At 31.5% G+C, this 18,712-nt stretch overlaps 1 protein-coding gene across 3 annotated transcripts in view; it reads left to right on the top strand.

Annotated features, from left to right (window-relative positions):
• The window catches only part of CSMD3 (CUB and Sushi multiple domains 3), a 1,164,849-nt gene that overhangs the window by 118,449 nt on the left and 1,027,688 nt on the right, over window positions 1-18,712 (top strand). For all 3 annotated transcript variants that reach the window (XM_053559351.1, XM_053559349.1, XM_053559348.1), the window contains exon 2: window positions 3,617-3,839. In XM_053559351.1, the coding sequence (XP_053415326.1) occupies window positions 3,617-3,839 (223 nt within the window). The remainder of the gene's footprint in view (window positions 1-3,616; window positions 3,840-18,712) is intronic.

The following is an 18,712-nucleotide window of genomic DNA, read 5'->3' as shown; positions in this document are numbered from 1 at the left end:
CTATAGTTTTCTCTTTTTGTTATGCCCTTGTCTAATTATATACCAGAGTAATACTAGACTCATAGACTAAGTTAAGGAGAATACTCTTCTACCAAGTTTTTTTAGAGAAGTTTCAAGATGATTGGTGTTAATTCTTTGTACATTCAAGAGAATTTGTGTATGAATTCATCTGTTCTGGTCTTTTCTATTTTGGGAGATTTTTGTATCACTGATTCTATCTCAGTATTCATTATTGTTCTATTCAGTTTTCTCTTTCTTCCTGGTTCAAGGTTGGGAGGTTTTATGTTTCTAGAAATTTACCCAGTTCCTCTAGATTTGTTACTTAGTAAGTTGGTAGTTCTTGATAGTAAACTCTGAGGTTTTTCTCTGTCTCATTTTCCTATTTGGGTCTATTTTAATCTTATTGTTCCTTTTTTTGGTTAGCACAGCTTGTGTTTTATCAACTTTTTTTTATATAACTATCTTTTTTTTTTTAATCCTTTTTACTGATTTTTGGTCTCCATTTACTTCTTTTCTGTTTTTTGCCACTTTGTTTTTCTGCTAACTTTGGGTTTGATTTTCTCTTGCTTTTGTGGTTGCTTATGTGCACATCACATTATTAACTTGTAATCTTTATACTTCTTTGATATATGCATATAATCCTACAAACAAAGTTCTCATCTATATATGTATATTCCAGTGGTTTTGATATGTTGTGTTTCCATTTTCATTTATTTTATTATTTTTTATTTTTTTTCATTGACTGAATGATTTCTCAGGAGCATGTTTTTTCATTTCTATGTAATTATGTAATTTTTGAACTCCCTCTTGGTATTGACTTCTATTTTCATTTCACTCTGCTTTGAGAAGATACTTGCTATAATTTTGATCTTTTAAAAATATTTATTTAGGGCGGCACCGTGGCTCAAGGAGTAGGGCGCGGGTCCCATATGCAGGAGGTGGCGGGTTCAAACCTAGCCCGAGCCAAAAACCAAAAAAAAAAAAAAATTATTCATAGTTGTTTGTGGCCTACTATATGATCTACCTTGCATGCGTTGATGAAAAGAATGCATATTCTATAGTTTTGGGATAGAACGTTCTACAAATGTCTGCTAAGTCCATTTCTTCCAAAGTTCAATTTAAAGGCAAGGTTTCTTTGTTGATTTTATGTCTCATGATTGGTCTAATGCTTTTAATGGTGTGTAGAAGTCCCCCCACTTTTATTGTACTGCTATCTATCTTTAGGTCTACTTATATTTGTTTTATGGGTATGTGTGCTCTAGTATTGGGCGCACATATATTTATAATTATTATATCCCTTTGCTGAACTGGTGCCTTTATCATTACATGATGATGTTCTTTGTTACATATCCTTGTCTTACTGATACCTTTATTATTATATGATTTTATTTATTTATTTATTTTTTACTGGTTTTGGCTTAAAGTCTATTTTCTCTGAAATAAATAAAGCTACTTCTACTTTTGGTGTTCATTTCCGTGGAATCGTTTTCTATCCCTTTACATTCAGTCTATTTCCTGTATTTGTACAAGAAAAGTGAGTACCTTCCATGCGCAATATAGTTAGATAATGTTTCTTTATGCATCCTGCCACTTATATTTTTTAAGTGAAGAATTTAATCCATTTATGGTGATGATTAATATTGGTATGTGAGAGTTTTTTTCCTGCGATATTGTTCATTGTTTCCTAGTTGTTTTATAAATTCATTAATCCGTTCTTTTTATGTTTGGCTTTGTGATTTGGTGAAATTCTGTAATGTTGCCATTTATTTTCCCTTCTATTCCTCCTTTATGCGACTGTTTTATAACAACCTGTGAGTTTTATATTTTCTTGTGGTGTCATGATTCTCAATATCAATTTTTTCTTTCCATGTTTAAGATTTCTTTGATTATTTCTTGTAGAGATTCTCCAATGGTTCAAATTTCCTCACTATTTGCTTGTTACAAAAAAGATTTTCTTTCTTTTTCATTATTAAGTTTATTCTTATTGGATATAAAATTATTTGCTGACAGATTTTTTTTTTCCTTCAATCCTTTGGAAATGCCATTCTGCTCTCTTCTGGTCTGTAATGTTTCTGCTGAGAAGTCTGCTGAGAAATTTGACTGTTAGAGTTTACTTTATAAGTAACCAGAATTGCCTCCCTCTCATGCCCCAGGTCCAGTGGGGTTCTTTTCCTCGTCCCAGTTGTGGTAGCCAATCAGAATGGTCAGTCATGACAGTTTGTATCTAGTTTATATTACCAGTCCCAGACCATAGGAGACATTGACTGGCTTAATATCAAGTCTCTGCAGTAATTCACTTGTTCACGTCTCAGGGTGGGGAGGCCAGTTATAGCACCAATGCCTGGATCCTAGGGCAAATTCCTCAGTTCTTGTCGTGGGATTCCCCCTACTCCTGTTGGGCCCCAGGCACCCTAACCTCAGTCTGAGTCTCTCTAACGCTAAAGACTGGTGCCACTGTTTGTTTCCAAGACCATATACAGATCATTAAAATCTAGGATTGAGAATGGCATCTTACTTTAGCTGCTTGGGTGTGAAGGAGTGGATGGGACCCTTCTTGGAGCAGTTCCTTTTCACAGTCTCATGTCCACTTCTAAGTTAGAGTCACAGCTTGGGCGATTCAAGGTACACTTCCATGGCCTGGATTGTACAGTTCCCTATTAGGAAAGTGGACCATAGAAAGAGTTATTCGCTCTCTACTGCATTGGGTATTCACTTCCAGTTTTCAGCTATGCATGTTGCCTGTTTTCCTTCTCCTTCCCAGAATTTGGAGTTTCCTTTTGCCTTTCTGTTAAACTCCAGTGTTCCCTCTTGGATAGTATATTCAAAGTGTGATTGTGTACACAATATTTTGGCTTTTCTAAGTGGATGAATTTTTTCTGGAAATACTTCTGATTAGTCATCTTAGAAAAATACATACTAGAAGATTTTTCAAGAGGGCTGTTGTCTGTTGTTTAGGATCCATACATTCAATATATTAATATTTTCCCTTTAATCTTAAGATTCACTGTAATGTGGTTAATTTAGGATTGTTCCCAAATTGAATCAAACATTTTAAGCTTAGATAAAGTAATTACATGGGACTTAAAAAAGATCTTTCCCTTGTAATCGGGGTGAGACAGATTTCCCTAAAGTGCATGAGTTACATGGGAGATATGTGCCAAAAGTTTATCATGTGTTTCCAAGAGAAAGTAATTTACTTGAGATCCAAAATACATACTAAGATAATTAAAATATCAATATTGTTTATGAGTTTCCACAATAAGATTGAAAACTACTTGAGGAATGAAAATCATGTTATAGGACTGTATTTATCTATCAGAACAAGTAATAGATAATGAATTGAATGTTTGTGTATATTTATTTCATAAAATGTATTATAATTATTAATCTTAATATTTGTAATACATGATAACTTTCCTATTATTCTATTACTTACATTATATATATATTCACAAATTTGCACATGTATGTTTGCATAATCCAGCTTTTAAATTGTTATTGACAAAATTATTGTTCACTTTGATCTTGGAAAATCAACTGAATTTCAAAATAATCTCTCCTGGGTTGTTCTTGTTTTATATAATATTAATGTCTGTTTATTTGTCTTTTGTTGCAGGGTTTATTTATACGTGTGGTGGAACATTAAAAGGACTTAATGGCACTATAGAAAGCCCTGGTTTTCCATATGGATATCCAAATGGTGCAAATTGTACATGGGTAATAATAGCAGAAGAACGAAATAGAATACAAATTGTATTTCAGTCATTTGCTCTAGAAGAAGAATATGACTACTTATCCTTATATGATGGACATCCTCATCCTACTAACTTTAGGACAAGGTCAGTGTATTTTGAATGAAGGGAAAATATTTTATGTGTAAAGGGAGATTATGTGACAACTGAACATTTTTGAGGCAATTATAATACAGTCGTATTCATTTCAGTATTTTTTTGGAAACATATTTCATGAACAAATTAGTTTGGTACATCATACTTCATAATACTAGTACACTAATACTGTCTCTCAAAAAGATGAATGTAAATTATGACATCTTTATTGTGGTTAAATGAATTTTGTTTTTACAAACAATTATTTCAAGGTTTCATCTATTATGAGTATAATTTCATAAAAGTGCAAACACATGATACAGTGTGTCTTTCTGTGGCATGTGTATAATTTTAATATACAAAAGTATTCTAAAACATCTTCAAATTAATATTTTCTATTTTTAATATTAATATTCATTAATTTCAGATTATGTATATAGTTTCTAGCATTTAAATATATGAACACTATATCCTTCTATTTCAAAAAATGTGGTATTTATATCTCTATCTTTACAAATAAAAGCATTTCTTCTTAAGCTAGTTGATAAAACAGATCTAAAAATTAGCTGGTACCCTGACTGTTATTGAAGTGACTTTTTCAGAATTTCCTTTTGGCCAGAAGGAAAACATGAGTATTTTGCCACCTGCCAAAAACTAATTTTAAATGTCAATTAAATATAATTCAACTGAAAAGTTCAAACTTCTCAGTTTTACATATATTTTAAACCCAGAGTTATACCAGTACTTATATATTTTTCTTTAATGGCAGTTGCTTTTTTAAATTACTAATTTAAAATATTTCAAGCAGGTAACATGTAGGATTTAAAGACTTTCACACTGGGCTATGTTTGCGTTATGGTTGTGTGACTTTGGACTCAGTAATAGTTGATACTGGTCATCTTGTCTTCCTAATCTATGGGAAGCAGAATATCAACATTTTATACTTCTGTTAATTTTTCATTGATTTTTTGCATTGATTTTTTCCACTTTAAATAAAAATTTTATGTTTATTGTCCTCCCAATTTTTGTTGTGAAAGTCATAACATAGTGAGGAAAATGGTGGATCAGGAGGCAGGATTTATATTATAATGTCAGGTTTGTTGATCACCAGCTGTGTCTCTCAGGAGAGTGATCTCTGTGCTTAAGTTGGGTGATGCTAACAATAGGGGAATGGTATCCATCTCGCTGTAGTCTTCTGCATATTTTATAAGATGATCTTACAAGAAATTGTGTCTGAACCTGCTACACAGATATAAGATTCTATTAAAACACATTTGAATAATTTCCAGGAAGATTAATTAAAAATGCCTATGGTGTTTTACAAACTCTTAGTTATGCACAGAAAACTTCACCAGATGGATTACAGGTGGGAGTATATTTCTCCCTCTCTCTCGTGTACATTCATTTACTGAGAAAATATGATATTTTTTTTACCTTTTACACCATTAAACTCTTTCAATAATCATCCACTCCATAAATGCTGTATACAGTATGGTGCACACTTCTGACAATGCTATTTCATCATCATTGCTGAAATCATGAAAACTCAGAAACTTTTTTGTCAATGACACAGCGCTAAGTCAAGATAGAAAATAAATAGTACACTTTGTGCCTTGCTCATGTAAGCCTGCCTGCATTAGTGGGTGTATTTGTAGTGGAAGAATTTGCCACACCTAAATACATCCAGTCAGACTGCAGGCCATAAGAGGAAAAGAAAATTACTTATTAAAATTTCAAGACAGCTGAAAGAATATTTTTACAGAAGTAGATGTACAAAGACATTTGTGCTTTTTCTTTACATCAATAATGTAAGCTATATAATTGGTCTGAACATAAAAAGAAATAAACATCTTTAGTAGTATCTGGTAGTTTCTATTTGTCAAGTTACTGATAATATTGTTTATATAAGCATCTATTCTCTCTAGAGCCCCTTGAAAATGAGAAAACATACTTTTATTTTACCTCTGTCTTGTCTTTAAAAAAAATCACAGATTCTAGGAAGTAAAAAGACATTGCTAGATTATAAAAATGAATTTATTGTTCTCATTCTTTCTTTCTAAATATGTAAATTGGGAATAATAGCACTTAATTTGCAGAGATTTTCATGAGGATTAACAAAGTAACAAATGGTCAACGATCCTAATCCTTAGCATTTATTGATTCTTCTGCCCCTGACACTGTGCTAAGTACTTTGTATTCATAATAGTATTTTACTTCTGCTCCATCCAAACAATGTGAAATAATTACTGTTGTTACCATTGTTATTTTACAAATGGAAAAAAAAAATACCCTTCAATAATTGACCATGTTACTCTGCTGAAAGTGACAAGAGGCAGAACCATTATTAGGACTCAAATGTGTCTCCGTTCTAACCTTAAGCTCAATATATATAGACGTGGCTATTATATATAATTTACAGTGTTTATACATTGATATATAAAGTCTGTTTTTAACAGTACTTGATAAAATTTGATGAATAAGATATATTTTAAAACGGGTATAATATGTTCAAATATAAACAGATACACATTTTTCTTGACATTTATTTTCTGGACTGTACTCTAATGCACTCTATAGAATGTTGCTTTTAGTGAATGTCTAATGCATCTGTTGAACCTTTTGCTTATAAAACTACTGTTGTTAATGTTACAGATGATTTTAGTTAGCAAAACTGGAAAAAAAATCAAATGCATAACCTAAAGCCCCTTCCAAACAGTGTTTATATCCCTAATCTGTTGCTTGATTAGTAGTCAGACATGTTGACCGCAGAATTCCGTTCATGTTTGTGTCCGGCTCTTTGACTCACTGATTGCCTACCTCAGGGTGGATCATATTCTCACTTAGTGCATATCCTTATGGTAGTTTGTTTGCTGTTCTTTTTCTTCTAGAAATTGATTTTGTTATTTTTCTTGAGCTGTGTTTGACTTTTCAAAAATCATTTTCTATCCTTGCCATGCAATATTGCAGAAAAAAATGGTACGTAGTTCTTATTTTTCTTGCTTGTCTATAGAGACGGATTGGGATTTGTAATCACAACTTGTTATTTTTAAAACTATTATCTAAAACTTCAATTACTGATGATTCTATTTGTTTCCCTATACATTTTTAATAAACGAAAATTAAAATTAGTAGCTGAAAATGATGTCTACATCAATGTGCTGAGAATTCTCTTCCTAGTTAATTGCTTATAGCAAATGCTAATGCATTAAAAACAACTTTGCTTGATCTGATACATAAAAGTTATTTTAACTTTATTTATGCTAATATTCAATTTTTTCAATAAGAAAATTTCATCAAAAAATAAAAAAAAATCACCTATTATTTCATTAGGTGGAGACAGACATATTCGTGTTGTGAAGATCATTCTGTATATACTCTTCTGTATTCTGTTTAATCTCTACATTTCAGTATACATATCTTACATGCTATTAGAATTTTTGTAAGCATCAATTTATTGGATGCAGATATTTAATCCCACATATGTACAATAATTCATTTAATCTGTTGTAATGTATTTTTGGTTTTTCTTTCATAATTTTTTCAGATATCAACATCTGCATAAATATATATTATCTACATTTTAGATTAGTTCCTTGGAAACAGAATGGCCAGATCAGCTGCAAATAACAATATTTATCTAATAAAATAATTTCCAAAAACTTACCTAAAGGAACATTGCTATAAATAGAAAACTATCCCATTTCCTCTCTGTCTTACCATGTTCACTTAATTAATAATTTTATTAATGTATATCACATTAGTAAGGTATCTATCATCTCCCTATGTTTGATAGATACTGTTATTTTCTCCTGAAAACTTTTTGTGATTTTTTTCTATGTGTCAGTATTTTCACGTTGATTTATATGTTATTTATATTTCAATAATTAAAGATTTGTTCTTTTATGTGACAAAAATATTCCACAGCTTATTGGTTGCCTTCTAAATCTTTTCTATTCTTTTCTGCACAAATAAGTGATACATTTTCATAAGTATGAGGTACGTTGTACATTTATTTAAAGATTCTTTATCTCCTTAGCTATTAGAAAGTTATCAATCTAGATATTTTATAATTATTATATTTTAATTTTTAATTTATATATAACTTTAATACATTTGAAAATTTACAAACTAGATTTTAAAATTTTTCTCAAAGTAATAAAGAATGGTTGTTTTTGAAAAACCTAGGCAGCGATGTAGTTATTTTTAAAAAGAGTCCACAAAATAGTTTGTTTGGTGTGTCTTCTGACATGTGGCTGTGGTCTCCTCACTCCTGTTTGGATACAGCATATCATTTTAGGATGTGTGGCGATAACAGAAGTCCTGACTCACAGCAGCTTAAGCAAAATTAGATTTGTTTTTCTCACCAAATGAGAAGTCCATTATTATACAATTGGTAGAAAGCAAAAGCTTTCTCAAAAGTCTTTAGAACGATCCTTCTCCCACATCCCTGGCCAGAAGAGACTCACATCACCATTCCTTGGCGAAGTGTTCAGTAATAAGAACATTTTATTTTTAATCTCAGTTGTGGAAAACAACATAGCATGGAGCAAGCCAAGCACTTAATAAAATAAAATCTATCATAGTATCCAAATATTCCTATTTACACTCGCTTATTTTTACTGTTATATATCAAAGTTGACTTTTAAGATGGTTTAACCTTTTAAATAAATTATGTTCAAAGTTGTAATTGAAAGGGAGGAAGTATCATAAAGTCATAGAGTGTTGTAACAGCTACAATATATAAATTTTATCTTCTTGAATTATATAAATGTCCATAATTTTGTAATGTTAAAGGTAAAAGAAGGATAGGTAAATACATAAAAATAAGTGTAAGTGTAAACATAAAATAGCATATTGAGGGAGATAGACAATAATAAATAGAATATTGTTATCCAGAAATAGAAAGCTTGTTGAAGGTGAGAGAGTAAATCTAATTGTCAGGGACAAGTTGACATAGAAACCGTAACAGATGAATAAACATGATGAAATCGGGAGACACTCAAGTGAAAGGAAAAACTATTTCAAAGATCCTAATTAATTCTGGAGCACACATGATAAAAATGAGTAAACAATAAAGCCACATAAGTGGTGAAATAGGCAAGATCATACAAGGTCTGATCAACAGAGCCCACTTTGTATCCTGCGCTTCTGAGCCAGGCCTATCAGTTAGCATTCCAGCCTGTGCTGGTTTAGCCAAGTTCATGCCCAGAGCACCATATGCATCTGGGGAAGGAGATCTTTTTGTCCATTCATTCACAAGAGGTGGTCTCCTTTTCAATTTCTCCTAGCCATGGGTCACATTTTTCTAATTCTCACAATGCATGACCCTGTTATGTCTTAATATCTCAAAGGATCACTCTAAACTGCTTTGTGGAGAATAGACTTTCAACAACTCCCGTAAAAAGTTGCTGTTCATTAATGCAGAGAATTCTGTGAGAGAAGTGGATAAGGGGGAAAGTACTGAGAGCTACATAATGTATAATAACGTGATATGCAATTGTATTTATAGTATTTTCTTAAGATATTTTTCTATTTTAAGAAAAGGCCATTTTATATGAAAAACTGAATTATTTATTTATAAAGGGAGTAGAGAATACAAATTTAAAAAACCATTGAGTAATTTTAATTATTTTTATGAAATCATAACTTGTACATTGATGCATTTATGGGGTTCAGGGTACTGCTTCAATATACAATGTGAAATGTTTACATTGAACTAAGTAACACATCCATCACAATTATACTCATTTCTTAATAGTTTTGAAATGTACAATTCCATCATGTACATTAGGTGAGGTCCCCCCAAATACCCTCCCTCCTCCCATATCTTCCTCTCTACTCCCCTCATTGAGTAATATGAAATAGCTGACATGCTATTCCTTGTCAAAAATATATTGAAAGATATTCTCCAACATTTTCTTCCAAAACTTTAGAGGGTTAACCTTTGTATTTAGAACTATGATGCTTCTCAAAGGTATGAATGAATCTAGATTCATCTTGTTCCATTTGTGTATTAAATGAAGAAAAATTAACATGATGTACATTTTAAGCTATCCTACAAATGAGAATTCAATAAATTATGCATCCCAGCTGGCTGCCTTCGAGCACAATTCCAACTATAATGTTTCTAGTACATCTTAAAAAATGACTACTTGATCAACTAAGTTATTATAGGAAAAGTTCTGTCTTATTTTTTAACACTATTTCTACAATTACACTTTTTTTTTTTCCTTAGTGACTATTTATAATGTGTTTAAACCTTGTTTGTCACAGTCCTGGAATATGCTTCACAACCATGGCCAAATTCTTTAAACTTTCTTTATCCCAGTATTGAATATCAGTTATTTACCCAGGATTTTTTCTCAATACTCTAAGTGATGTAAAAGGTGTCATATGTTCTGTTACAATTTCTATTTATTATACACACTTCCTGTATTGATTTTTGACATAACGGTATGATTCACAAGCATAAGGGGCATACTCGAGAGATAGGAATTTGAATGAATAAACAAGTCTGTAGCTTGAATTCCCACTTGTGTAATTAGACCATTTAAAAAAAATTATAACTGGGGACAGCGCCTGTGGCTCAGTGAGCAGGGCGCCGGCCCCATATGCCGAGGGTGGCGGGTTCAAACCCAGCCCCGGCCAAACTGCAACAAAGAAAATAGCTGGGCGTTGTAGCGGGTGCCTGTAGTCCCAGCTACTCGGGAGGCTGAGGCAGGAGAATCGCCTAAGCCCAGGAGTTGGAGGTTGCTGTGAGCTGTATGAGGCCACGGCACTCTACTGAGGGCAATAAAGTGAAACTCTGTCTCTACAAAAAAAATTATAACTGATACATAAAAGGTAGATGTTTTCCCCTTCAGAAAATGTTGGCAGGGTCCCCATAAATGTCCTAGAGTAGCCACTATAGTTCTTTTATGACATGAATAATATTTCCTCTTTTCTTTGCTCCCTGAATTTCTCATACAACTTCCGAATTTCACGATAAAAATCTCCATTCCTCATACTTGATGCTCTTCTCAATGTTATGCAATGATTTCTTTCTTCTCTTGTAGGTAGAATGTTGATGTAAAGAAAAGATTTCCCATAAAAATAATTATAAAATATCTAAATGATTTGTTCATATGAACAAATGACCACTGGGTCTAGAGTTTATGTCAGGGCATCTCTACTTAACGGTGTTGCCTCATGTGGACCCCGCTTCAGGCTTTCACAGAGGTTAGACTGAAAATGATACAACTCAATCCAATCTGCTAACTCTGAAGGTTTCCCCCTTCCAGAGTTGGAATTAACCCTTGTATCCTGATATAATAAAACATCTGGGAAATAGAGAGGATCTACTGCCTGACACAGTGGGACAGAATGTTTTTTTATAGGTGAGTAGGCAGAAAGGCTTATGGGAAATTAGGGAATGTTTGCTCAAAAATGAGGATAAGCAATAATAGATTTTTGTCTTATTTGTCTACAATATTACCGTGACCAACTGATCAGCGGAGTGAATTTTCTTTACTGTTGGTCCAACCATGATCTTGTTTATATCCTTGTATAGAAAATATAGACCACTCAAAACACAATAGTTGAGTGTAGAAATGGATTTTTTCTATGAACAAGCTGGAAAAAAAAAAAAAGGTTTTTTATTGTGGTTAGCATCTCCTACCCCATCTATAATTTCCTACAGACTTTTGACATTCCCACAGGGCATGCAAGTGAATTAGAAAAATTGTTGAAATATTGATGCAGCTTAAACAGTTAATGGATTTTCTCTTTAGACATCATTATTCACTTTGGAACATTCAAATTAATGATTGCACGAATCTCAAGGACAGATGAGATTTCTAAAACTTTTTGTCAATATAAAAGGCTCTTTCAAATCTGACTAAGGCAAGGATTCACGAAGATACACAACTGTTTATTGTTTGTACTAGGCGTGTTGCCAAAAAGAATTGAGGTGCCTTTTAGTGAGTAAGTAATCTAAATTAAACCGTTAAAACTGGGATTAAAAGATAGAACAAAAGAAGACAATAAGCAAGTTTTCACATAGATTATATTTTTTCAGTCTTTAACAGTAAATCTGTGAACAAGTTTACTTCTATTAGCTTCCTTTCAATAAAATAGCACTGCTATCATAAAAGCAAACTACATATAGTCTTAGAATTGACTAGGGCTAATTCCTGTGAAAGTCACTTATGCTCAATAAACATGCATTTTTTCATTTGTAAAGTGGTATAATGATAGGGCCTACTTGATTGTCCTACAGAAAGCAACTTGATGTTCTCATAAAAATGTTTTCAGTAAATGTTTTCAATAAAGATGTCATAAAATTAATCTAAAACCTAAATAAAATTGAAATTTTTAGATAAGTCATCTCACATTCACTCTTTATGAATCCATTTAGAATTATTAATATATCATATTCTAATGAAAGATATAGAGACTGTATCTGATTAACAGTCTCTGAATACATATTCTGTCAGGCTACTTTCATACAATTATCATAACATAATTTAGGGTATTCTTCCCAATGAATTCATTATGCAGGTCAGAAAATCAAATTTCATAAATGCTAATAATATTTCCAAAATCAAATACTAGGAACTCAACATACTGAAGTGAAAGTGTATAGCATGGTGCATTAGTTATATTTATTTACACATATCAAATATACTATTTTTGGGAGTGATGAATTAGGGTACTTAAACTAGACAACTATAGAATCAGACAACTTTTATTGATCATTTATTTATAGAGTCATTTTATTAAATGCAAATTTAAGGGATAAGAATATTAAAGGTATAAAAAAGTGCTGACATTTATATCAGGGGCCATTTTTTTTTTATTTCTTGCCATTTATTTTTTGTGTCTCCATTGTAGGTTTTTTTTTTTTTTATTAAATCATAGCTGTGTACATTGATATAATCATGGGGCATCATTCACTAGCTTCACAGACCGTTTACTAAGTTTCACTTGTACCCTTGTAAGATGCACCGCTGGTGTAATCCCACCAATCCCCTTCCCTCTACCCACCTAAGCCCTCCCTCCCCTCTCTTTCCCCCTCCCCCCTATTCTTAGGTTGTAACTGGGTTACAGCTTTCATGTGAAAACCCTAAATTAGTTTCATAGTAGGGCTGAGTACATTGGGTACTTTTTCTTCCATTCTTGACATACTTTACTAAGAAGAATATGTTCCAGCTCTATCCATGTAAACATGAAAGAGGTAAAGTCTCCATCTTTCTTTAAGGCTGCATAATATTCCATGGTGTACATATACCACAATTTATTAATCCATTCATGGCTCGATGGGCACTTGGGCTTCTTCCATGACTTAGCAATTATGAATTGAGCTGCAATAAACATACTGGTACAAATATGATCAGGGGCCATTTAAAAAAATCGTATTTGCTATTGAAATATGACATCCAAAGGCATATTGTGTCACAAATATAATTATGTAAGGGAAGACTATTCTATCATAGATGTCTCAGGTTTGATGTGATCAAGGCACAATAACATCAAACAAAGTATTTTACTGTGAAAATACTGTGCCCATAAGGAAAGCTCTTCAGATTTTAAATGTAAAAAATTATTTCTAAAGTGGACCGCCAAGTTTGTTTTCAGAAAAATTTATAATATATCTGTTGTAGTTTTAAATGTTATTTTTAGGGAAAAAACACATTATTAAATATAAGTTCCAAGTTATTTCTTAAAAAATTTTAATGTGTTATAAAAATTGAGTTAAAGTTTGGAAAGATACAACAAATGAATTAAAATTCAGGAAACTTAGATAATAATTTTCTAAATAATTGTTCTCACTAAATGCTGGTTTAAAAGCACTAAATTAATCCTGAAAAATAGAAAGGCTTATAAAATGTTTCAGACACATACAACAAACTTACAAGGGGTTTACAAAATCAGTAGCCAACTAGTGATAAAATATTGTTATACTCAATCCATATTAAAATCTGTTAGTTATATTTATAGTATATTTTCTTTAAAATTGCTCTTCTAAGGTGTCAAAAATAAAAATAAAATTTCATAATTCTATGTATTTTGCTTCATGGATAGAACTAAAAAAGTGTAGAATATGGCCCCTTGCCGCAACAAACATTTATATATTTGTAGTAATTATAAAAACATTATGAATTAATCACAAACACCTTTTTTATTCATTTTTAATCTATTGCTAATCTTAAAAGTCAAATTATTTGGGGTGAAACCTGGTCATTAGAAAATACTCAACCAAAGAAAAAGTAATACGGAAAATAACTCATTCCCATATCATGTACATTGGAATGCTCATATTTACTTACTCTTTAATGCATCAATTCATATTTGTATATAAATTTTCTATAATCTGTTTTCCTATATTTTAAAAATATATTTTGTGCATAATTACACATAGGCATAAAGTTCATGTGCAATTTAAAATAGTTTAACATAGTAAATTGCACATGAACTGGATGCAATATATCATATATTATATGATATGTACTATAAATATTATTTTTTTTTGTTGTATGCCTATTCCATCCCTCACTTCACTGTGACCTCACCCCACTAGTAATAAGATCCTCAAGTTGTGGTCACTGTTTCTTTATTTTTTTTCAAAACTATATTTGATTAAAGGGTATGTATACATGTATAAAGTATACAGGAATGTATTACTCAGCAGTATAATGTTTCATTTCTCTAATTTATAAGATTTATAACATATATATCCTTCTGTTCAGTTTCCTGGACTTGCTTTTTGACATACCATTATGTTTCTAAAAATCATCCATATTGTATGATATTGCTGTAGTACATTCATTTTCATTCATTTTTTAATCACTCTTATGCATTTACCACTCTTCAATCATGAATATAATGCAATTTACCTATTTTTAACACATAGACATTTGTGTTGTTTTCAGTTTTGTAATTAAGAATAATACTGTACAAATAAATCTGTATTTTTTATATATATTTTTTGGGACAAATTTTCTGGGACAAATTATATTTTATATAATGAATAATTTTCTGGGACAAATTATAAGAAACCTCAGAATGGAAAGACTGGTTCGGTATATATGAAGGATGCAATTATTCAAATTTATTTAAATCTGCATAATGTAACTTGTTTTTCCCAAGTGTAAAAGACAGAGGCCATGGAGGTAAGAGGACTCCGAAGTAGCTGTTTATCCTAGGAGTGAAGTGAAGAAAGTAGAAAGTGGTAAAATGAGCACCTGAGAACGCTGAGGCCAAACCCTCCCCGGGCCCCATGGGGGTTCAGCAAGGCGCACTGAATTACCAACAGGGGGAGGCTGTTTGAAACTTTGACAAGTTGTCTTCTCAGCAGTGTAAAGGGCAAAAGTCTGACGCAGATGGGCTCAGGAGAGAGCAAGAAGAAACGAATTGGTAACTCTGAATATAGATCAAGTTAAAAAAACTTTCGATGAAAAGTTAGCAAAAATAGTATGTAACTTAGAGAGAAATGTGGGAATGACAGAAGTCATTTGAGTTATATATGTACATGCATGTATTAATTTGATGAAAGATAGAAATCATGCTTCAGGCTTGATATTTTATGTTGTAAAGTATTTCTATGTAGTAGTACACTTGTGAGGGCAAACATTTGCAATGTATTTTAAAAGCAGGCAATATTTTCCTATATTCACTAACTTTTGGGCTTTTTCAGTCACTTTCTCTTAAATTAAACATTTGATAGGCTCATAATATACCTTTGAAGCATTTAAAAATATATATTTTATATATCTATTAAAATATAGATATTTTATATCTATATCTATCTATATGTATATAAGCTTTATGAAACTCTATGTCACAGACAAAAACTGATCAGATTTCTAGTTTGTAATATCTCTTTTCTCAACAACCATTATCTGATTGATAAACCGGTGAAAAATGTTTATGCTTTTGCTATGGCAATGCAACACTTAGCTATGTAACACAAAGCTATTTCACAATTATTTTTTAAAATTAATGGGGATACCGAAACAAGAAAAACATTTGAGTTTTAATACTATCTTAAGTACTTAAAAATATAAAATATATTGGATTATAAATAAGATTTCACCAAGAGTGAAAAACAAATTCATCAGTCATACCTGAGACAGTCAATTGAAGTCCGATTGGAGGTTATGTATCTCAGCCACAAAGATGAATCCTTCCAAAGCGTGCAGGCTGATTTGTTTTTGGCTAATGTTTACAGCAGCACTAATTGCTTCAATGCACTTGTAAGCCAGAAGTTCATGTGAATTCTTTTTCATAGGAAATACTTTTTTTCTTTATGATATCAGTTAATAATGCATTCACAACAAATATTCGGAGAAAAAATGTTTTTTTCACCCTTACCTCTCTTTAACAAGTATAAACAAGCCCTGAGCATATTTCGATCGTGAGTGCATACAACTCATCTAGGGGTCTCTCTCTTTATCTTCCTGTTCCTTAGTCTTCCCTGTTTATTCTCTTTTCTTAAGCTGCATCCATAGCCAGACCTTGAAATCTGATTTGTTCATTTTTCGTCTCTTCTCGCTCTGGATTTTGCCATGCACGTAACTCGGTCTCTCTCTGCTACCCTCCATCCGCCCTCCCCTGGCTTACTTCACACCTCCAGGAGGGACTGACACAGACAAAGACTTCATCTTTTCCTTTGTTTTTTTCTCTCTTGTTCTTGCACAATAAGAGAATATTAAAACAGTAATAGATTGGATGGTGAGTGCATACTTTCTTCTTGCTAAATTCATCATTTTTTCTCTATAAAACATTTGTTAATAAAACATTTAAAAGTGATTTAAAATGGATTTATTTCTGAACAGTGTCATTTTTGTATTAATGTCATTTGACGGGAATACTTTTTGTTTCCAATAATTAATTCCCAATACTCTCTTGTCATGTTCATCCTGTATTTAAATTTTGATGGTAATAGTATTAGGTTAGTAGATAGAACATGTATTTTGCAGTCAGAAATAAAAAAAAACTGTTGAATTCTAATTCTACTAAATAAATAGGAGATAGTGAGCAAACCACTAATTCTCTCTAAGCGTTATAAACTGGCTATAGACAGATCAAAAAGAATTTTATAAAATAACGTTTAAAATACGAGAAATAGACTAATTTAACGGTCTGAAAAACTATGCAAAGAATGAGAATATAAAAGAATGCAAGTGTTTTGTGAAATAAATATGTACAATAGTAACTCAGTAGATGGCACACACAAAAGTGTTTTACATAAACATGAATGATGATACCTTTGAAATCTTGGCTTCTGTGACTCTTCCTTACTACTTATAATGTCATCATTCAGTACATCATTTGCTCCTAGAACAAGTTTGTAATCATCATTGTTCTTTATCCAGGGGATTCCCAATCACACTTTAACTAAGATTCGTTCCCACAAACTTCTTCAAGCAATAGTCAATATGGCTATTAAATATTGCCTCCTCTCCTATTTTAGTTAATAATCATTAAATGTGATTTTTTCACCTCTCTGAAGCTACTCAGATCTTCTAATTGTCAGATTCCCAGATTAGTTTTAAGCACGCACACTAACTTCCAATGCCAAAATAGTATGGATAAATTGGTCAACTCATTAAAAATTTAGAAAAAGGAATGAAGAGCTCTCACAGAAGAGCAATAAGAAAATGGCCTCAACTTCTGACTTTGTAACTTTTTAAAAGTAATTGCTCTTTTTAGATCTTTGGTTTCCTTATTTTCAAAATGAAATAATAAAAAAATAAAGTCACGGGCAGCGCCTGTGGCTCAAAGGAGTAGGGTGCTGGCCCCATGTACCAGAGGTGGTGGGTTCCAACCCAGCCCCTGCCAAAAACTGTAAAAAAAAAATAATAATAATAATAATAATAAAAATAAATAAATAAAGTCACATATTGTCATTTAGGCTATGAGGGGTAATGAAATAATGTATGCTGAACACTTGATTCATAGTAAGAATGTAATAACTGGTAGCATTTAACATTATTCTATTAGTTACAATAGTTCTGATGACTTAATACAAAATAGCCAATAACTTCGTTGATATAAATAGTTTAATTAGCATGCTGAATTATGATTCAAAATAGTGTGACTATCTTTGTTAATCAAAATTAAATTAAGTCATTCATGTACATGTAGTAGTGGAATATTTAATTTAATAGATTATAGCAACAAAATATATTTAATGACTCAGCGAGTACAGTGCATTTAAATGTAAAACATTATTTGGAATTAAGTTGACAAAACATGTTATAGATATATGGCCATTAGCCTTATAGAAAGTATTTACTATTTTCTATTTTTTCCATATGGGACTCCTGGATACATTAGCTTTACTTCTAATACAGGAACTTCACTAACTTTTAAAAAAAACAAAACAAGATTTTTCAATAGCTGTCCTTAAATACAAGGTAAAAAATAAAATTTTCTTTAAGTCTCCCAGTAAGTTCACACCATATTTATCACGAGAATGTTAAATGATTGTAACATTATCATGAGTTACTTTAGTCCTATCACTCAGTGTTAATGCCATCATATTTACTTACAAATATGGGGAAAAATCACATGTATTATGACAGGCTTTTATGGTTAAGACAGATAAATAATAGTGCAACATTTATTGTAATTTCAAGTCATATGTCCATGTTTCATGAAAACCAAAATATGTATTTATTAGTTTATTAAAATATCATTAAATTGCCGTATTCCATGTTAGTAAATGTCATAAGAATCCTGAGGATGGTGAAAAATAGGACATTCAAATATATGAAGGCATTATTCTAAAATAATATGTATTCATAACATTATAATTATATTTGCTAGTATTTATTGAACTAAATCATGAAAGTTGTGAAGTAGAAAATTATTTTAGTTTGATAATATAAATAGGTAATATA

The sequence above is a fragment of the Nycticebus coucang genome, chromosome 13, assembly GCF_027406575.1.
Source record: "Nycticebus coucang isolate mNycCou1 chromosome 13, mNycCou1.pri, whole genome shotgun sequence".
NCBI lineage: Eukaryota > Metazoa > Chordata > Mammalia > Primates > Lorisidae > Nycticebus > Nycticebus coucang.
This window is presented reverse-complemented; position numbering and strand designations above follow the sequence as displayed.